The 23,575-nt window shown below is 37.8% G+C and overlaps 1 protein-coding gene across 1 annotated transcript in view; it reads right to left on the reverse strand.

Moving 5' to 3' along the window:
- The window catches only part of USH2A (Usher syndrome 2A (autosomal recessive, mild)), a 1,454,174-nt gene that overhangs the window by 616,588 nt on the left and 814,011 nt on the right, over window positions 1–23,575 (reverse strand). The window contains exon 34 of the mRNA XM_006890571.1: window positions 13,353–13,500. Coding sequence (XP_006890633.1) covers window positions 13,353–13,500 — 148 coding nt within the window. The remainder of the gene's footprint in view (window positions 1–13,352; window positions 13,501–23,575) is intronic.

Genomic DNA, 23,575 nt, shown 5'->3' on the forward strand with positions numbered 1-23,575 from the left:
TGGGATAATTGGGATGGGAGTGTCAGAGACAGTGTGATTGGCACAGGACAGAGCAGAGTTTAGGGCTGTTGTACATAGGGTCGCTATGAGTCACAAGCAACTCGATGGCACATAACAACAACAACATGGCACAATGTTCAGCATCACAGCAACTGCAAGTTATTCACTACAGCAAATAGAGACACAAATGCTATACCAATTAAAGAATGTTCATTCTAAAATGAATGATTTTTGTAAAAAATTTTTATTCATTTTAATGAACATTTATAGAGATTTTTGGATTTCCATTCACTCATTGTTTCACTTTTCTCTCTGCCCCCTCAACCCACCCCCAGTTCACTCTTCTCTTTGAAAAGTAAAAGAAAAATTCCTTCATTGGTATACAGTCTTGAACAGGCCTCCACCTTGGTAACCAAAAGGGGCCAAAGGCCAACTGACACCTGCTTGTGGAGGCGGAAAAAACAATATCACGAATCAAACACACCGAAAACTGTCCTTACATGACTCCCCTCAAGACGTGAGATATCAGCTTCCAGACTAGAACCACTGCTCAAGAGTTTAAGGCCAGCCCCAGACTCAACAGTGTATATTAGCATATATGCATTGATTTTAACAAGCGTGTGGAACAAAATATATGTAATGATTCTAAGATCTAAATGTCTGAAAAGAAAAGGAAGTGTGGCTCATGAGAATCTACACAATACAAGTCAGAATTTATTAAATAAGAAAACCTTACATTACTTGTTCATGGTGGCTAATGGAGGAGTCAATCTCTTGCATAAGGTAGGGCTTAGGGTTCTTATTCAGCTTAAGGACCTCTGTGGTCTAGTGGGTAGAGAGTTGAACTGACAACCCTAAGGCTGGCAGTGAAAATCTGCCAATTTATGTGCCTGAGAAAGGTAATCTCGTCCTGTGAGATTAACAGCCTCTGAAAATCCACTGGAAGGTGCTCAGTTAGATGCCAGTTCTTATTCAGTGCTGAGGAGTTTGAGTTTTTATACATCTTGGATAAAAAGAATTGTTCTTTGATCACAAAAGACTTTTAAAATCCAACTCTAAACTGTAATCAGCAAGGAACATCTTTGAAAACAAGAACAGAGACTAAAGTTGAAAAACACAAAGGTGAAGTCTCACAACGTAATGTTTGGAGCTGTATGATGCAAAAGACAGTTAAGTGAATATAACTGACAAACCCTTTTTTGTAAATCAAGTGATAATGATTTAGTACCTGAAGACTAAATTTGGCAGATGAAAACAATTAATAAACAATTAATAGTAAGCAGGATTATTTGTAATAGCAAAATCTTGGAATCTTAAATGTGTCAATAAAAGATACGTCTTATAAAGTGTGATTTCATCTGCCAGGAATCTCTATCTCTATTAGAAGGAATGAGTTTGAGCTACTGCCACTGGAATATATCTCCATCATAATACTAAATGGAAAATGAAAGATGGTACAGTTCAAATAGTACGTTCGCCTCTTTATGTAATAAATGTATGTTTTATATGTATGCTTTTATATGATTAACACTTTTTCCAATTAAGCACTTAGTAGGTAAATGTCAATGAGATGGATTGATTCCGTCACTAGGGAAATAGGGGTAGGTGTGTCGGAGACAATCAGATTGGCAAGAGATAGATCAGGGTTTAGGGTTGTTATTCATAGGGTCACTATGAGTCATAGGCAACATAACAACAAACAACAACAGGTGCTGCTGGTATAGTATAGAATAGGAAAAATTTGTTGATTATGAAACAAGCTCCTAAGCAATGAGCAAATAGCACAAACCCTGTGGCACAGGACCAAGTTTGAAACCAGACAAGACATCCCAAACCAGAATGGTAGAGTGCATTACCTTAGCCCTTTCGTACAGGTTATCCAAAAGCACAGAGCAATCTTCTTAGCCATACTCATTCAAGTACAGCAACTTAAAGGGAGGCAGTTCAAATCTACCAGTCAGTTCTTACTTGTGGTGACTTGGCGTGGATCAGAATAGAAGTGTTTTCTCCACAGAGTTTTTAAAACTGACTTTTGAAAAGTGAAACACCACATCTTTCTGATGAGGTCTCTTATGGTGGATGTAAACCTTGAATCTCTTAGTTAGCAGTGGAGTTACTCCTTTGTTGTTAGCATCCAGGAATTCTGGTTAAAGTTACTAATGCATAAGATTGGAAATTAATATCAGGATTTTTCTATCATTCTCACGTTTTATCCCACACACAGTTGAATTGGAAAATATATGCCATAATCATAATTTAGGTTTAATTTTGTACCAAAAACCGCTTTTTATGTTTACAAAGCCCTAATAAAATAATCCATTTAGGTGCATAACTGGCTAATAAAGCCACATTTTGGAACCTGTCGTGTGCAGAACCAGGAAAGAAGAATTTTCTAGAGAGTACTGTCTAAATGCTATGTGTCCTGTTGCCTGCTCCAACTAAGAGAAGATGTGTAAGGATGATAATGCCAAATGCTACACTGTATCCTTGAGAACCTGTCCTTCAAGAATTTCACCCTCCCTCAGCATACCTCTATTTAACAAATATTTGTTCATATGGATTTTCCCCATGAGAACTTTAAAAACCTGAAATTAGAGAGTAAGTATATTCCACCTTCCTGAGCTCTGGTGCCTACTGGCAAGAAGCTGTGCTGAAATCCCAAAAGCATGTGGTTTGAGGCCAGCAGCCTGCAGGAGAATGATGGACAATCTCCTCCAAGGTGATTAACTGCCTCTAAAAACCCAGTAGAGAGTCAGCTATGGGTCAGTTTTGACTCTGTGGTACACAACAACAACCTTCTCTATACATGAGAGTGGCTGATACCTAGAAAGTAATAAGATAAAATTATTTTAATATACTCAGCATTTTGGTGAAAACAAAAACAGTAAGAGAATCTGATTCAGATTATCCAGGGTGAAACTCTGGAATCTATTTCAATAAAGGCCCTCAGATGGTCTTAATCTGTTATTGTTGTTTTGTACCACGAAGTCAAAACCAACCCGTAGCTGACATACTAGTTGATTTTCAGAGGCAGTAAATAACATGGGAGGAGACTGCCTATCTTTCTACTGTGGAGTTGTCAGAATTTTATTACCAATCATAGTGACCTTACATCAGATTTCTGATGCTTTAAATTTTTGTGAGGGATTGTTGATGTTGTTATGTGCCATCAAGTAACTTGTGACTCATGGCGACCTATACAAGAGCCCTATACGGTGCTCTATCCTGTGCCAACCTCGCCATCTCCAACACACTCACTCCTACCACCCCAATCACAGAATCGATCCATTTCATCAAGGATCTTCCTCTCCTGCACCGTCCCTCCACTCTCCCAAACATGATGTCCCTCTCCAAGGACCAGTCCCTCATTGCAACATACCCAAAGTATGTCAGATGAAGCTTCAGAATCCTTGACTCCAAGGAGCCTTCTGGCTTCACCTTCTCCACGACAAACCTGTTCGTTCTCCTAGCAGTCCATGGTATACTCAACACTCCTCTCCAGCACCACAGCTCAAAGGCATCAATTCTGTATCATCCCTAGTCACTGTCCAACTCCCTGATGCATAGCACATAACTGCGAAGACTATAGCCTGGATTAGGAACACCTTAGTCTCCAGCCTGATGTCGTTGCTCTTCAGTATTCTTGAGATGGCTTGACATGGGACATTTTGTGAGGGATATTAACCATTTTCTGCCCCTGAGTGACTGGTTGATTCAAGGCATTGACATTTCAGTTAGGAGCCTGACATTTAAAAACAAATTTTGGTGGACCAATTTATTTTTTTCTTTTTCTTTTGGTTTCTATGTCATAATATTAACTAATCCTTTGTTGAAAGATCCGCCTTGCCGTTGCCTCTTCTTCTAATATGTTTACTGTTTTCGTTTGCACATTTAGGTATTTAATCCGTTTTAAATTTGTTTTTGTGTGCAGCGTGAGGCATGAATCATGCTACTTAATTTTTCTAAATGTCAAACTCCAATTGTTCATTATAGAATGGACCTCACATTCTTGTAAAAAATCAATTGAATATCAATATGTGAGTTTATTGTTATTCTGCTGGACTGTATTTTTGTACCAGTACCAGACAATTTTTATTATTGTAGCTCTATGTTTTTGCTTTTGGAAGTAGGAATGGCATCCACCTCCTAAACAACATGCTTCTAGAAACCTTATGAATTTTGATAAATGACAATAGTTATAGAAAGGCTTCAGGCCTTTTGTTCATAGGGTCACTATGAGTTGTGCTCGACTTGACAGCTATCAACAACAACAATAGCAACATGCTTTTGCTACCTGTCCTCAAGTCAGGTCTGACTCACTGCAATCTTATATAAGAAATCCTACCAGATCCTACATCATTCTCATGATTTCTTCAGTATTCAAGCACATTTTTTGCAGTGACAATGTCAATATATCTTGTTGAGGGTCTTCCTTTTCTTTTACTTGTCCTACACAATTAGATATTGTCAAGGAAGAAATGGACCACATAAATATTAACATACTAGGCTTTGGCAAGATGAGATGGACTGGCATGGGATATTTTGAATCGGATGATCATATTATGCTGGAGAGGAAAAGGTGAGGAAAAATGGGGTTGCTTTCAGAGTTAAAAAAGTCATTTCTAGATCTGCCTTAAAATACAATATTGTAAGTGACAGGATAATATCCATAAATATACAAGGAAATCCAGTGAATACCACTATCATTCAAATATATGCACCAACAATCAGAGCCAAAGAAGAGGAAATAGATGATTTCTACCATCTTTTGCAGTCAGAGATCGATCGAACATGCAACCAAGATGCATTAATAGTGATGGGTGACTGGAATGTGAATGTTGGGAACAGAGAAGAAGGATCAGTAGTTGGAAAACATGAACTTGGTGACAGAAATGAAACTAGGATAGAATGATTGCATTTTGCCCAATCAACAATTTATTCATTGCAAATACATTTTACAAGAAACATAAACGCAGGTTATATACCTGGATTTCACCTGATGGTATGTGTAGGAATCAGATTGATTACATCTGTGGAAAGAACCGCTGGAGAAGCGCAATATCAGCTGTGAAAACTAAGCTGGGTGCTGATTGTGGAACAGACCACCAGCTACTAAAAAGCAAATTTAAGCTGAAGCTAAGGAAAGTGAAATCAAGCCCATAGGAACCAAAATATAACCTTGAGTCTATCCCACCTGAATTTCAGAACCATGTCAGGAGCAGGTTTGAGGCCTTGGAAACTAATGAGCGAAGACCAGATGAGTTATGGGAGGATATCAAGACTATCAGCGAGGAAGAGTGCAAAAGGTGATTGCAAAGATGGATGAGGAAGAAAAGAGCAAAATGGATGTCAGAAGAGACTCTGAATATTGCACGGGAGCACCAAGAAGCAAAAGAAGAAGGAAGAAATCAAGACATTAAGGAGCTGAACAGGAGATTTCAAAAGGCTGTGCGACAAGATCAAGTATTTTAATGAAATGTACAAAGAGCTGGAGTCAGAAAATCAAAGAGGCCGACTCGCTCAGCATTTCTTAAGCTCAAGGAACTGAAGAGGAAATTCAAGCTTCGATTTGCAATACTTACGGATGCTTTGGGCAAAATATTGAGTGACCCTGCAAGTATTAAAAAAAAGATGGAAAGAGTATACAGAGTCATTATACCAAAAGGAATTGGCAGACACAGAAGATTTTTTTAAATTTATTATTAATTTCAATGAAAATTTATGGAGACTTTGGATTTCCATTCATTCACTGTTGCACTTTTCTCCCCTCCCAACCCTCTCCTGTAGTGCACTACCCTCTTGGAAAAGTAATAGAAAATCCCTTTCATTGTTTTACAATCCCTCCTCCTAGGTCCACTCCGCTATACAGCCTTCACTCTAGACTCCTGTTATGACAAAAATACCTAATAACATATCCTTTTTAAACAGTTTTCCTTCTCATCTGTTTCAATGCAATATACATTATTGAACCCATCTTTCTCAGGCCCCCCAACCCTGAGGTCAGTCCTGTTTTACAACAGTGACACCATGCGATATTTGTCCTTTTGTGACTAAGATACCTCATTCAGCATAATGTCCTCCAGGGTCCCCCATTTTGAATAATATCGCATGAGTTCCTTGTTTTTCAGTGCAGCATAGTATTTCATTGTGTGAATATACCACAGCTTCTCTATCCATTCATTTGTTGATGGGCACTTAGGTTGCTTCCAACTCCTTGCTATTGTGAACAAAGCCCCAGTAAACGTGGGTATGCATATATCTGCTTGGATGTCAGTTATGGTCTTTTTGGAGCATATTCCCATTAGTGGAATTGGTGGGTCAAATAGTATTTCTATTTGCAACTTCTTGAGAAAGCGCCATACTGCCTTCCACAGTGGTTGCACCATTTTACACTCCCAACAGTGAATAAGGGTTCCAGTTTCTCCACAACCTTGCCAGCATTTGTTGCTTGCTGTTCTGTTAAATTTTGCTACTCTGACTGGGGTGGATCATATATGAGCAAGAGCCTATGGTGATGACAGAAGAAGTTAGACTGCTTTTTAAGAATAAGGCCCTAGGAATTGATGGTATGCCAATTGACGTATTTCAACTAACAGATACTGCCCTAGATGTGCTCATCAAGTTGTGCAAAGAAATCTGGAGAGCAACCATGTGGCCAACTGACTAGAAGAGATCTATATTTGTTCCAATTCCAAAGAAAGGTGATCCCACAGAGTGTGGAAATTATTGAACAATAGCAGTAATATCACATTTGAGCTAGATTCTGCTAAAGATTATAAAAAAAACGACTGGAACAGCACATCAACAGAGAACTACCAGAAGTGCAGGCTGGTTTCAAAAGGGCTCGTGGTACTAGGGATATTGTAGCTAATGTCAGATGGATCTTGGATGAAAGCAAGGAGTACTAGAAGAATGTGTATCATTGTTTCATTGATTACACAAAGGCATTTGACTGTGTGGATCATAACAAAGTGTGGCTAACTCTGAAAAGAATGGGAATCCCAGAACATTTGATCATGCTAATGCAAAACCTATACTTAGACGAGGAGGCAGTCATCAGAACAGAGCAAGGAAACACTGCATGGTTCAAAACGGAAGGGTGCACACCAGAGCTGTAGCCTGTCTCCATACTTTTTCAATCTTTATGCAGAGCAGGTTATCTGGGAGGTTGGGCTATATGAGGAGAAATATGGCATCAGGATTGGAGGGAGAATCAATAATCTGTGTTACGCAGATGGCACAACCCTGCTTGCTGAAACTGAGGAGGACCTGAAGCACTTGCTGTGGAAGGTCAGGTACTGCAGTCTTCAGTATGGACTGAGACTCAATATCAAGAAAACAAATATTCTCACCACTGGGCCTATTGGCAGCATCGTAATGGATGGTGAAGAGATTGAGATTGTTCACAGTTTTGGTTTGCTTGGCTCCACAGTGAACACTCTTGGCACCAGCAGCCAGGAAATTAAAAGACGTATTGAAATGGGAAAGTCTGTGGTTAGAGACCTGTCTAAAGTGCTGAAGTGCAAAGATATGAGTCTGGAGACTAAGGTGCGCCTGCTACATGCCATGATCTTTGCAATCACTTGCTATGCATCAGAGAGCTGGACAATGACTAGGGATTACAGAAGGAGAATTTATTCCTTTGAGCTGATGGAGAAGAATATTGAATATACCATGGACTGCTAGGAAAACAAACATGGTTGTCCCGGAGAGTGTGAAGCCAGGCTGCTCCTTGGAGGCAAGGATTCTGAAGCTTCGTGTGACATATTTTGGACATGTTGCAAGGAGGGACCAATCCTTGTAGAGGGACATCATGCTAGGGAGGGTGGAGGGACAGAGTAGGATAGCAAGAGCCTCGATGAGATGGATTGATTCAGTGACTGGGGTAATGGGGGTAGGTGATGATGAGATTGGCACAGGATAGGGCAGAGTTTAGGACTGTTGTACATAGGGTTGCTATGAGTCGCAGGCGACTCGACGGCTATAACAACAACAACACCGCACAATATCAAATATGAAGACCTTCTCCAGGTATTGGTCCATTCTGATAACATACTCTGAGTATGTCAGACAAAGTCTCACCATTCTCTTCTTCAAGGATCATCCTCACTGCACTTCTTTTAAGATAGGTTTATGTACCCTGCGTCAGTAAACAATGCATTCCGTTTCTTTCACCAAAAAAATTTAAAAGCATCAATTATTCTTCTGCCTTATTTAATCATTGTCCAACTTTTACATTCATATTAATTGTAAATATTGCTTGGATAAGGTGTATTTTTAAACTAATATCTTTATTCTTTAGTTAGTCCTGGAGTGGTTAAATCAGGCTGCTCCTTGGAGGCAAGGATTCTGAAGCTCCATCAGATATACTCTGGGCACATTACCAGGAGTGACCAGTCCTTCGAGAGGGACAGCGTGCAGGGGAGAGTGGAGGGACAGCTTAAGATAGGAAGACCTTTGATGAGAGGGATTGATTCAGTAACTGGAGTATTGGGACTAGGTGTGTCAAAGACAATAAGATTGGCACAAGGTAAGGCAAGGTTTAGGGCTATTGTACATAGGGTCGCTATGAGTTGCAGGCAATTCGATAGCACATAACAACAACAATTTTAAAGAAGTTCTTAATAGCAGGTTTGTCCAGTGCTCCTTTGATTTCTTGACTGCTTCTTTCTTCCATGGGCATTGATTGTGTATGCATGTGAAATGAAGTCCTTGATAACTTCAATCTTTTCTTCACCTATCATGCTGTTGTATACTGATGCAGTTGTGAAAATCTTTTGTTTTCTTTGCTTTAGGCAATCCATACTGAAAATTACATAGTCTTTGTACTTCATAAATAAATGCTTCAAGTCTTCTTTGATTTTAGCAAGAATGTTTGTGCTATCTGCATTTTATGGGGTATTGGCAAGCCTTCCTCCTCCCGGTGGTACATTCCTCTTCATATACACTAGCTTCTCAGATTATTTGCTCAGCATGTAAATTGAATATGTATGGTGAAAAAAAATACAATCTTGATGGATATCTTTATCTGGTTTTAAAACTTGCAGCATGCAATTGTTTGGTTTGAACAAGTGTTTCTTGGTCTATATACAGATTCTGCATGAGCTTACTTAAATGTTCTGGGATTCCCCTTATTTTTAATGTTTGCTACAATTCATTATGATCCACAGGTTCAAATGTCTTTGATAAACATCTTTGTGTCAGTAAAGTATAATCAAACATTTTTCTCTTATTCTCTGCTTTCTGACTCACGTCATAACGACAATGATGTTTCTCAGTCATTCCACAGTCTCTATGGAGTCCAGTCTTAATTTCTGGGAGTTCTCTATCAATGCACAGTTCCAGCCATTTTAAAAGAATCTTCTGCAAGATTTTATGTGTGTTATATTAATATTTTTTTGGGGGGAATGGACACAAATATGATTTGTTCTAGTCAGCTGGTCAGAAAATTTTCTTCCAAATTTTTGGCAGAGACGAGTAAGTACTTCCAAGGCAGCATCTGTTTGTTTAAAAGCTTTAATTGAAATTTTGTCTACTTCTGTGACCTTATTTTTCACCACTACTACTTACCTTGTTTGAGTTGTAGCCTTGTCTCTTGATCATATACAATCTTCTGAAGTGTTGAGCGTTGTTTATTTCATGCGAGTTCTCTGCATCTGTATATTCCTTCTATCTTTTGTTGATTCCAACTTAATTCACTATTTTCTCTATACTATTCTTCAGTCCTGTAAATTCAGCCTTGAATATTTTCTTAAAGCTTTATAGCATATTTCAATACAGGAACTATAATTCCTTTTCCTGTGGCTTTATTTCAATGTTGTTTTATTTATTCTGGGCTCTTTCTATTTATTGTCTATTAAGGAAATTATTCCCTCCTTTGTCTCTTTGTTTTGTTTTATTGTTTCAATAAAGAAGTCTGTTGGAATTTTAATCAAAATGACATCCATAAAACGCTTTGAGTAGTGCTGACGTATTAACCCCACAAGTTTTCTAACCCATAAGCATGAAAAAAATTTTCATTTATTTAAGTCTTTTTAAATATCTTTACCAATGTTTTATATATCTTATTATAGAAATCCTTTGAGGTCCTAGTTAGTTTTATTCCTAGGCATTGTTTCTCTTAGATGCTATTGTAATTTCCCCCTTAGAGTTATCATGATGATTTGTTAAGCTGTAACTTTGCTAATTTCCTCTATTAGTTCTAGAAGAGGTTTTTTGTACTCTCTGATATTTCTTATATATAAGATCAGAGGAATGTCTATCTGTATTTCATTGACTATACAAAGGCATTTGGCTCTGTGGATCATAACAAATTGTGGCTAAGCTTGAGAAGAATAGGAATCCTAGAATACTTGATTGTGCTGATGCAAAACTTACACTTGAACAAGGAAGCAGTAGTTAGAACAGAGCAAGGAAACACTGCATGGTTCAGGATTATGAAAGATGTGCATCAAGTATGAATCTTAATTCTATGCAGTTTTAATCTATATGCAGAACAGATTGTTCAGGAGACTGGGCTCTATGAGGAGGAATATGGCATTAGGATTGTGGGAAGATTCATCAACAACCTGTGTTATGCAAATGACAGAACCTTGGTTGCTGAAACTGAAGAGAATACGAGACATTTGCTGCAAAAGGTCCAGGACTGTAGTCTTCAATATGGACTGAAGCTGGGCTCATCAGCAGCTTCATGATGGAAAGAGAAGAAATTGAGGTTGTTGATAACTTCATCTTGCTTGGTTCCACAATCAACACTTTTGACAGCAGTCAGAAAATCAAAAGATGACTTGCATTGAAAAAATAAGCTGTCAGGGATATCTCTATGGACCGAAGAAAAATGATGTAGTCTGGAAACTAAGGTGAACCTGATCCAGCCCATGACCTTTGCAATGACTGGCTATCATCAGAGATTTGGGCAATAAGAATAATAGAAAAATCAATGCCTTTGAATTGTGGTGCTGGAGAAGAGTGTTGAACATACCAAGGACTGCCAGGAGAACAATAAAAATCTGTCCTGAATAGGGTGAAACCAGCATGCTTCCTGAGACAAGGAATGTGAGGCTCCATCTCACTTACTTTGGGCACGTGTACAGGAGGGATCTATCCTTGGAGAGGGACACCATGCTTGGAAAGGTGAAGGGACAGCACAGGAGTGGAAGACACAGGATGAGATTGATTTACTCAGTGACTGGAGAAATGGGATTAAGTCTGTTGGAGAAGATGAGACTGGCTCAAGATTGTCAGATTTCAGAGTTAGTGTACATATGGTCAGTATGAATCAGTATGACAGGCGATATCACATAACAATCACAAGATCATATCATCAGTGATAAGAAATCATTTTATCTATTCTTTTCCATTCTGGGTGTTTTTGTTTTTTTTTTTTTTTTGTCTTTTTTAATACTAAACAGAAGTAAGGAGAGTGGGTATTATCCAAGGGAATACTATCAGTCTTTTTTCCAATAAGTTGACTATTAGCTTCTCAAAAATGTCTTAAATTATCATTTCATCAGGAAATAGTGTTGGATTTGTATCAGATGTCTTTTTTCTGCATCCAGAGGGTGCCCTCTTTGTTCTACTGCTTTGATGTATCATGTTTATTAATTTTCTAATGTTGAACCATCCCTGCATTCCTTAAACAGTTTCTGCTTAGTTATGGTATATGAATATTTTAATATGTTGATTTTTGTTCAAGATTTGTACATCTATATTTATAAGCGATATTGACATGTCGTTTTTCTTTTGTGCCTTTTTTCTTATCTGAATTTTAGCACTACCTGTGTTCTATAGGATAATTTAGGGAGTAATCCCTTCTTTTTTTCTGTCTCTTAAAAGATTTCATACAGTATTGATAACAATTGTCCTCTAAACATCTTTTCTTTGTAAGTTTAGCTAAAAGTTCATTAATTTTACGGATATTTTCAAGGAAAATGAGTACTTTTAAAGTTTTAACCATTGCCCCTACTTATACACATAATTCTCAAAATTTTGCTTTAATTAAGCACAATGTTAGGGATATAATTGGAACTTTCCACACATCTCTGAAATTTCTCTGATTCTTCTTGCTCAATTAATTTAAAACCTGCTGTTAAGTACAGAAATCATAATAAGGAGCTGCTTTTACGTGGATAAAACTTTACACACAAATATTCTTTGCTTGTAAGTGAACAAATTGTAAGTGATAGAATTTCTTTAATTAATTTAGGACTTACAATCTGTTGTAGAACCAATTGCAAATACCAGTTGGGAAGATAGAATACACTCCACTGTATAAATTATGTAATGGCACACTGCACAATACAATTGGTATAGAGCATTTGCATTTTCTTTGTTGCCTGTGGACCATAGTTCTTTCTAGATTAAGAAAGGTGATCAGATTTTTTATCATTTCATAGAAGTATCAAAAAGATATACACTTATTTTTAGGAAATTGGTAAAATCACAAGAATAACTTCAGAAGCATATACAGCCACTCCCTTTCCATTATCTCAAATATATTTGTTGCATTTGACAAAAGTTTAATTTAAATGGCATGACTGGAATAGTTACTATAGTAAACACAAGACAATTTATTAACCTTCTTCCCGCCCCCCCCCAATTCTGGTTAACAGTATTAAATACACAATACTGAATTAACTTAGAACAAAGTGTAACATTTTATATCATGTAATCTTCTATCAGGATACAATGGTATTGTGTTATAGGACTCTTAAAGATATTTCCAATAAACAAATAGAGCCATTTTTACAAAAATCATTATATATACAATGTATACAATAAAATTTCATCACAGATAAGTTTAACTGACTAGTTTGATTCTCTAAATGTATAAGGATACATACAGTTTGATTAGGAATACAGGTAGTCCATGTCAGTTAAATAAGAATTGCTAAAATCCTTATAAATAGTGCATTAAAAATACAGAGTTCCAGTGACTGATCTCTTTTCAGATAAACATATTGAATAAAAAGCTTTTTGAAATAAAGTATGTACATGAACTTTCACTTCTCTATTTCTTAAAGAAAGAACTAATGGCTGTCAAAACAGAAGTCATTGAGAATACAATTTCTGTCTCACAGTGGCATTTCTTGTTCTCCTCACCTTTTCCAAAGCGTGCTAACAATAAGATGCAGTACACAAGAACTATCAAAAGGGAGCACTTTTGAGCCACCAAAATTGTGTGTTAGCCTAAAAACCACAATCTCCCAACTACAGACAATGATACTATCTCAGGTATTTTATGTGCTAAAATGATCATTAAAAATTAAGCACCACATATAAGCTGCCATTTAGAATATTAATTTACCTTTACTAATCATCTTTTTAACTTGAGGCTAAAAGAGTTCACTTACCATTCGGATATTCGGGCTCAGTCCAGGAGATGTTAAAGGAGTCAGGTGAATATGAGTGCACTGTGGGGGATGGCACTCCTTCTGGAATGTTCTCATCGGTGAGGGCCTGGCTGGCCTGGCTCAAGGTGCACCCACCACCTGTGCAAGCCTAACAGAGATGCAAAGACCTCATTTCACTCTGGGTCTCAAATTTCAAATAACATTTTTTTAAAAAGGGAGTTTATAAAGAGAATTCATAAAATGCTCCTCTTAAAACCCCCCTCCCATGTATTTATTTTAACTTTCAGGTTTGACTTTTAACTCACTTGCATTTTAGGACATGAGACAGTCAACTCCAATAATGAGAAAATAATCCAGAATGTGTGAATGTATGAATTATAAATACTCCCTAAATTGGAGCCTTGAGAAGCAGGGCATATACTGACTGGATGAGCAGCCCTGGTGAAATTAGATTTGACCAAGTTTCCCATAGTCAATCTTTCTCTCTCTCTCTCTCTCTCTCTCTTTCTCTCTCTCCCTCTTGCTCTCTGTCTTTCTCTCCTCCCCTCCCCTGAGATAAAAGTACTAGGAACACTATAAAGACTACTTTGGGACAAAAGAAGTGATTTCTAGGAAAAAGAAAGATATACAGCAAATATGATTGCCTCTTTTATTCTATACATGACTATTCTATTAAAAGAACAGCACAATGTGAAATTGAATAAAATAATCTCTCTCCTAAATCAATCAATGCAAAGCAATTGCTGAGTGGTTGCTTAATGGTTAAAGAGCCATGATTTACTTCACTGCTGGAGAAGGGTTTCACTACAGAACTGGAAAACTTGAGACAATCACGGAAATCTCCTGCTTCCTCATTAGATATTACTAATGCCAAGGATGGGACATGAATGTTGAAGATATTCAGAAATCTCTTTAACTGCACTTTCGTCATAAACTAAAATTACTCTAAAGGAAATGTTGAGGTATAAAAGAAAAAAAAATGCCACTATTTAGCCTGACAGATGAGCATTTCTCCAGGGAATTGAGATATACAAGAGTTTTTTTCTGTCTAGATTCAATGACAAATTTGAAAATTATACTGTTATATAAAAATGATATTTGAAAATAATGCATAAACTTTATTCAGTGTTTCCTTAGCTTACAGCTCAAATATACAGGGTGAAATTGAAGTAGTTTTCAAAAAACACTATATTTTACCAAACCAAAGGAAAAACAATTACAATCATAGGACAATGTAAAAAGCATTTTCATAAGAGATAGTTACTAATATAGAAATAAAAAATTATAAGAAAATATTTCTCAAGACCAGACACTTAAGGCTTTCTTTTAAGATTGACACTGTAAAAATTGCTCTTTGTTTTCATCTCCTTGTTTCTTAAAGCAGCAAGTTTTACTTTTCTGAAATGTTCTAGCTTGAGTGGTTTTTTTTTCCATAGGTTTCTTTTTATAAACATTAAAGTACATTGAAGTACTATACTATTTTGTAACAGTGTTGAAAATTAATTAGCAATTCTTTCTTATAAGTAGAAATAACAAACTATATGATCAATCAACATGGAGATAATCTCAGATCCTATTTTTTAAAAAATCAGTCAAATTGAAGTTTACAAAGCTCATTTGTTTTTTCAGATAAACATTTCTAGGTAATAATTACCATTACATGGTAATTAATGGATGCGATTAACTTAATAAAAGCAAATAATTCTTGGGTTTTTTTTTAACATTGTGTTTTATATAAGTAATCATTTTTGATCTATGACTGCTAATACCCTGCCTTTTCAGATCCTTACTGGATCTTTCCTAATTTCTTCATCCCCACCTCTCTCTGCCCATCAAACTCTGTCATCTCGGTGATTGGCTGCCCCTTCCACTCTCAGCAACCTCGTCTCTTCCCTCTGTGCACCTATACACATTTACTAGTTATCTTTCTATTTTTAAAAAAGTGGACATATGCAGTAATTGTTGCTATGAGACTGAGTTCACTAAGCATAATACATGTTGTGTAGTATTTTTCAAAATTGTTGCTACTTAGTGCTGCATAGTGTTCCATCATGTGAATGTATCACTATTTCTAAATTCAATCATTAGTTGATGGACATTTGGGCTGTTTCCATATTCTTGTTATTGTGAATAACGCTGTTATGAACATGTGTATACAACCCTCCATTTGTGTCTCGGTTCTCTTCCCTTGGGGTATATTCCCAGCAAGAAATAGCTGGGTCATATGGAATTTCAATGTTCGGCTTTATGTGGCAACACCAAACTGCTTTCCTGAGTGGTTGTACCATTTTACAATCTCACTAACACTGTGTGAGAGTTGCAATATTTCTACATCCTTTCCAAAGGTTATTGCTTATTGTCCTGTTAAACTTTGCCACTGCTACTGGGGTGAGACAGTATCTCACTGCAGTTTTGATTTATACAATGATCTCTCTTACTGCCAGTGATTTTGAGCCTTTCAGATGCTGTTTTAAGAATTCAGTAGTCGTATGTGTCTTCCGAATGATATTTTAGCAGCTTCAGCATGGTTTAGATATGTTAAATTGTGGCCTACACATTAAATCGCCTTAAGATTGGGGGACCTAATTAACCTCTGTGGGTTTCCTCTAATTCTCGACTGTGGCATGTGCATATATATGTAAAAGATAAACCACACTTCTCCTGAGAATGGCATCTTTGCAAATAAAGAAGAATCAATTGAGCTGGTGGCTATGACCCAAAGGACATGCCCTTTGGTAGGCTAAGAAATAACTACTTGATGATTAAAATAGAAAAATTAAATAAAAAGGTGGGGGAAGCCTCTTCAAATGTGCTAAAATTCCTTCAGAAAACCTGGAAGGAAAAAAGGTCACCGGGCACAGCTAAATTAGAAAGAGAAAAATAGTCAAAATAGTGTTCTTTCTAGTCATGAGAAAATGATAAACTCATCCCATTTGCATTTTTTAGATTCTGCTTTTCTTAGGGTTAAAACTAAAAGAAATTCTGTAGCTTCTTGGTGTTAAGCTTATAGCAAGCAGTGATTTAATTCTATAACTTTATCTGTCACTATTTCTTTCCTCTTTCATATCCTAAGTTATTTTCCTTGGTTTCTTCTCCCAAGGAAAAATGTAATATTTTTGGAAACAGAGGGTAAATCAAGACTTACTTTGTGAATTTATGATGCTCCCTGGGTAAATGAAGAGACCCTCAGTTTGGGAAGGACAATTCTTTGAGCTGATTCACTGGAGACTGGTAAACTAGCAATTTGACTCAGAGGCACTTTAAAAAGGAGGTTGTGAAACAATTTTTCTTGTAAATAAAGCAGAATTTATATAATAACAGAACTGGCTGCAAAAATATTGTATGTTTTACTTGCCCAGTCTTTGTACATGTAGAATGGCAAAATGAGAATCATAATAGATTTTCAATGAGAAAAATACAAGTTCTTAAAATTATTTCCAATCTGCCTAAGCTCACTAATATCATCAAAATGAAATTGAGCCCATCAGTATCTAGTTTGACCTGCAACACGAGGGGCCACTACAATCATGAAAGCGGAATGCTGATTACAATTTGTTTTGGAAAAAATGAATCAAAATCATGAGATTGATTATAAAGATGGCTTTATGAAATGACAATGTCTTTGAAAGCTTCTGAGTCATTAAAATAAATGGTTTAAACTAGCTCCAGTAGCTTTTATCAAATGTTGTTGTCGTTATGTGCCATCGAGTTGCTTGCGACTCATAGCGACCCTATGTACAACAGCCCTAAACTCTGCTTTGTCCTGTGCCATTCACACTGTCTCTGACACTCCCATCCTGATTACTCCAGTCACTGAAGCAATCCACCTAATAGAGGGCCTTCCCCTTCTGCGCTGTCCCTCCACCCTCAGAAGCATGATGTCCCTCTCGAAGGACTGGTCTCTCTTTACAACATGTCCAAAGTATGTTAGACAAAGACTCAGAATCCTTGCCTCCAAGGAACAGCCCGGTTTAACCCTTTCCAGGATGAATCTGTTTGTTTTCCTAGCAGTCCATGGTCCCCTCAATACTCATCTCCAGCACCGCAGCTCAAAGGCATCAATTCTCCTTCTATCCTCCTTAGTCATTGTCCAACTCTCCAATGCATAACAAAGTGATAGCAAAGACCATGGCCTGTATCAGACACACCTTAGTCTCCAGAGAGACACCATTGCTCTTCAGTACTTTGGAGAGGTCCCTAACAGTAAAGTTTCTCATGGCAATTTGCCATGGCTGCTAATTTCCTGACTACTGGTGTCAAGAGTGTTGACTGTGGAACCAAGCAAAATAAAGCTATGAACAATCTCAATCTCTTCACCATCAATCCTGACGCTGCCAATTAGTCCAGTGGTGAGAATCTTTGTCTTCTTGATATTGAGCCTCAATCCATACTGGAGACTGCAGTCCTTGACCCTCTGCAGCAAGTGCATTAGGTCCTCCTCAGTTTAAGCAAGCAGGGTTGTGTCATCTGCATAACGCAGACTGTTGCTAGATCTTTCACCAATCTTGACCCCACATTTCTCCTCATATAGAGCCCAGCCTCCGGGATAATCTGTTCTGCATACAGGTTGAAAAGGTATGGAGACAGGAACCATCCTTGGCGTACGCCCTTCCCAATTTTGAACCTTGAGTGTTCCCTTGCTCTGTTCTGATGACTGCCTCTTGGTCCAAATATAGGTTTCTCATTACCAGGATCAAGTGTTGTGGGATTCCCATCCTTCTCTGAGTCAGCCACAGTTTGTCATGGTGTACAAAGTCAAATGCCTTTGCATAGTCAATGAAACACAGATGGACATTCCTCTGGTATTCCCTGTTTTCAACTAAGATCCATCTAATATTAGCTACAATATCCCTAGTACCACAACCCCTTCTAAACCCAGCCTGCACTTTTGGTACTTCTCTGCTGTTGGGCTGTTCCAGTCATTTTTGGATAATCTTCAGTAGAATCTTGCTTGCATGTGAAATCAATGATACTGTTCTATAGTTTCCATACTCTTTTGGGTCACCTTTCTTTGGAATAGGAACAAATATAGATCTCTTCCAGTCAGTTGGCCAAGTGGTTGTTCTCCAGATTTCTTGGCACCTCTTGGTGAACACGTCCAGGGCAGCATCTGTTAACTGAAATATGTCATTTGGTATACTATCTATTACTGGGGGCTTATTTTTTGCTATTTCCTTCAAAGCAGCTTGAACTTCTTCCTTCATCACCACAGGCTCTTGCTCATATGTTGTTTCGTGAAATTCTTCTGTGCCTTCCAATTCCTTGCAATACAGTGACTCAGTATATTCCTTCCATCTTCTTTTAATACTTCCTGGATCATTTAATATTCTGCCTAAAGCATCCTTGATTATAGCAACTTGAGGTTTGAATTTGTTCTTCAGTTCCTTGAGCTTAAGAAATGCAGAGCAAGTTTGGCCCTTTTGATTTTCTGATTCCAACTCCTTGCACATTTCATTGTACAATTTTACATTGTCTTCCCTTGTTGCATTTTGAAATCTTCTATTCAACTCTTTAGTATCTTGAATTCTTCCTTGTGTTTTGGCTTCTCTGTGCTCCAGTGCAATTTTCAGAGTTTCTTCTCACATTCATTTTGGTCTTCTCTTCCACTTCTTTCTTTGCAATAACCATTTTCACTCTTCCTGGATGATACACTTGATATCCTCCCACAGCTCATCTGGTCTTCACTCATTAGAGTCATATAAAAAAAAATCAGGCAAAGTCTTAATGCTATCCAGAAACAATAAGCAACTTCCGATCAAATGAAAGGTTTGATTTGCGACACAATGAAAGAATAAATAATATTATATCTACTGAGTGCTTTTTTTTAAAATGCTATCACTATTAGGATGTATATAAGTTAACATTTTCTTTCTTTTTTTAACATTTTTTTTCTTAATATTTGTTTTCAAATAGATAGTGACTGAAGTTATTGAGAGGAGCACTGATGGCTTGGTCAGTAGTGAGTTTGGTTGCAACTAAAAGATCCTGTCTCTCAGGTGATTCAAATCCACCAACTGCTCAGTAGAAGAAAGATTGACAATTTCCTCACACAATTAACTGCCTTGGAGGGTCTTAATGGACAGCCACCTATGAAATACAATGGACCACCAAGAGAACAAACGAATCTCTCTTGAAGAAAGTGCAACCAGGGTTCTGTTTAAAGTCAAGGATGTTGAAAATTCACCTCACATTATTTTGGGCATGTTATAAGGAGAGGCCAATACTTTAAAAAAAGATATCATGTTGGAAAAGGTAGAGAGTTAGTGAAAGAGAACAGACTCTCAACAAATGGATCAACATAGTGACCACAACAATGGGCGTAAGCACGGCAGAGTCGGTGATGATGACCCAGGACAGGGTATGGTTCAGATCTGTTGTTCACAGAGTCGCTAAGAGTCATCGTTGCCTTGATGGCACCTAACACCACCACCAATCCAGTCACTATCAGATAGTAAATGAAATCACATGAATAATTTACCTACTACTATCTTGTTGTCCAATGACTGATCCCTCCTGATCACATGTCCAAATTGTATGAGATGAAGTGTCAAAGTCCTTGCCTCTATGTTGCACCCTGGTTGCACTTTTGGAAGCTTGTTCTTTTGGTAGATCATGGCATATTCTGCACTCTCTTCTAACATCCCAATTCAAAAGTAGATTCTTTTATTTTTTTTTAATCATCCTTGTTCATTGTCCAGCTTACAGATGCATAGGAAGTAGTTGAAAAAGATGACGGATTGGATTGAGTAGACCTTAGTCTTTAAACTGACATCCTAAAAAAAGCCCCACAAAAACAAAAGACCCTAACCCTCAAACAACAACAAAATAAACAAAACCCTGCCGTCCTTCTTTAGCATTCTAGAGAGATTCTTGGTAGTAGATTTTTCCAATCTATCCTCTCTTTTGATTTCTTGATTGCTTTTATCAGGGCATTATGAGTTCGATTCCAGAAATTCCAGTACACCAATGACTCTGAAGGGGAATAGACCTGGTGATGTGCTATACAAAGATCATAGCCTAGGAAACTTATAGGATCACTTTGTTCTTTCCTTTAACATGGTTTTGATTCAGAATTTTATCCACAGTACACAGGTTTGTGGCGGAGCCTAAGAGTTTGCATTTCTCACCAGCTCCCATGTGTAGCTGATGGTGCTAGTTCATGTCCCCTCAAGAGAGAGTGTGTTCAAGGCTGTCACTTCGATGACTAAGGTGAGCTTTAAAGTGAGTAGTCCTAAAGTTACTTATGGCAACTGCAATCTGTAGATTTCACTTCCCAATACCTCCATGACATGCTAAGTCAATACTGAAGGGAAACTGTTTTCCCGAGAATCTCATCAGCATCTATTGCTCTAATGACCTTAAAAGCTAGTTAGTATATTGCAAATGAAACAGATTTCAATTAACCAGGATGAACCTAACTGTTCTGGTTCACTGAAGTTGCTTGTTAACAAAGTTAAGTTAAAACAAAGCAACTTTTTGTTAAATCTCAACACCTCAATTTAGTTGGTGCTGACTCATTGTTGATCCTCTAGTGGGCTTATGAAGCTGTAAATTGCACTTGAGGAGACTGCCTGTCTTTCTTCCTAAGAGCTGCTGGTGGATTTGAACTTCCAGAGAGGCATGCCATTTGAGCTAGCAGTTCGTCTCCCCAAGAATAAACTATTAAAACTTACTTATATTTATACTTCGTGAAAATATGAGCATATTTTCTGACCTCAGACATTCACTGAAATTGAAGATAATTGTGTGTCAGGAAATCAAAAGAATTATATTGGGAAAATCTGCTGTCAGGCACCTCTCTAGAGTACTGAGATGCAACAGTGCCAGTCTGGTGACTAAGGTGTGCCTGATCCAGGCCATGGTCTTTGCAATTACTTTCTATACAGCAGAGAGCCAGACAATGATTAAGGATGACAGAAGAAGAATGAATGCTTCTGAGTTGTGGTGCTAGAGAAGAATTTTGAACATACTCTGGGCCACCAAGAAAACAAATAGGTCTTTCACGGAGAGGGTGAGAACAAGTTTCTTCTTAGAGGCTAGGATTTTGAAGCTCTATCCCACATACTTTGGACACATGGCTGGGAAGGACTGGTCCTTGGAGAAAGACTTTAGCTTGGAAGATTGGAGGGACAGCTCAGGAGAGGAAGATCCTGGAAAAAACTAATTGATACAGTAACTGGGACAATGATTGGAGGGACAGCTCAGGAAAGGAAGACCCCGGAAAAAAGGAATTGATACCGTAACTGGGACAATGGTATTAGATGCGTTAGAGTCTGTTAGACTGGCTCAGGTCAGGGCAGGCTTCAGAGCTACTGTACATAGGATTGCCATGAGTCACAGGTGACTTGAGAGCACGTAGCAAAAACAACAACAACCAAAACAAGTCAATTTCTGCACCAAAAATTTGAGGCTAAGTTATCTTTAAAGGTCTGAGGATATCTTCATGATATTCTATATAAATATTATTTCATGTCTGATATCTTGTTTAATTTCACAGATATTGTCAAGGGTCACCTTTTTATCATCGTATTATTTTAAAGCATTTTATCATCATTGCATTATCAAAGTAACACTAACATAATTCAGTTTAATATGCTAATTTTAGACTTGACTTTACTTCAGGACTGATAGTGAATGACGAAAACAGAAATAAAACCCAGAGGTAAAAGATTATCTAGAGTTATATCTTTCTTCAAAATATTGCAGATTTATAAAGTATAGAATATTGATGTAAATATGAATGAGTGCACAGTTGTTGTTGTTGCTTGCTGTCAAGTCGAACATTACTCATAGCAACCCCATGAACAAAACGCCTGAAGCCCTTCCACAATCATCGCCATTTATCAAAGTTCACAGTTTCCAGAGGCATGTTGCTTGGGAAGTGGCTGCAAACACTGTCCACCATGGGTAACCATTATGGCATTTGACACCCCAAAAACACAAGGTTCAGCATCTCAGCAACGCAAACTTACTTCAGTACAGCATATAGACAGAAGAGTGCTATACCACTTAGGTGAATGTTCCTCCAAGATATAATAACAACTGACTTTTAAATTCATAGGCCCTCCCCAAGATCATGTTGACTCTAAACATGAGGCTTACATAAAAAGCAACCAATATATTCTGTTTTTTGTTGTTATGTGCCATTGAGTCAACTGTAACACACAATGACCCTATCTATGTACAGCAGCTCTAAACCCTTCCCTGTCCTGAGCCAGTCTTATTAATTCTGACACAATAACCCCCATTGCCACAGACAGCATATCAATCTACCTCATCTGGGGTCTTCCTCTCCTATGCTGTCCCCTTCACCCTTCTGAGCATGCTATCCTTCTCCAAGGACCTGTCTCTCCTGGCCACGAGCCCAAAGTACGTTAGACATGGCTTCAAAGTTCTAGACCTGAGAAATTACTTTGGAAGTAGATTTTTATTTCTTGTAATTCTGCTTAAATCTTGAGCACCATTTCTATTTATTTTTATCCCGATATTAAGACTTTTCTTGAATTTCATAGTAAATCTTTGCTTTTTTAGAAATAACGTCCAACTAATATAATGTGGGAGTAAAAAGATGGGTCATCTCCTCCTGGGCAATTAACTGCCTCTGACAATCTGCCGGAGGGTCAGCTATGGGTCAGTTCTGACTCTATGGTACATGATAACAACATAGTGTGGGAGGAAAGGAGGAAGCTAAGTATCTCCACTTTTGTTAAAATGTTTGGCTGGCTCTAAATGACGACATGGGTAGGCTTCTCATCCTTAGCACCATATTGTGGGAAGTAACTAAAAGCATTCATGATAAGCATGCTGCAATCTTGAAGGCACATGGATGGTATCCACTAGCTTCTCAGTGGGAGAAGTATGGGTGATCTCCCATCTGTTAACTGTCTCTGAAAACCCACTGGAGAGTCAGCTATGAGTCAGTCCTGACCGGAAGGCAAACAACAACAATGACATCATTATGGGTAAGAAATATTAGGCATCTTTTGATATAGACTAGTCAAAGGAGCTCTGGAGTCATGTCATGGCGTGTTAGAAGTTGCACTACTAATCCAAAGGTCAGAATTCAAGTCCACCAGCTGCTCTCTGGAGATACGTGGGCGGTAAACTCCCATAAAGATTTAAAGTCTCAGAAACTCAACTGAAGCATCACTATGAGTTGGAACTGACTTGATGACAGTATTTCGACTGTTTTGAAAATAGTAACGATTTCTGAACTAGCATTG

This window comes from Elephantulus edwardii, unplaced genomic scaffold (assembly GCF_000299155.1).
Source record: "Elephantulus edwardii isolate Elephantulus edwardi_28Jun2011 unplaced genomic scaffold, EleEdw1.0 scaffold00090, whole genome shotgun sequence".
In the NCBI taxonomy this organism is placed as follows: Eukaryota; Metazoa; Chordata; class Mammalia; order Macroscelidea; family Macroscelididae; genus Elephantulus; species Elephantulus edwardii.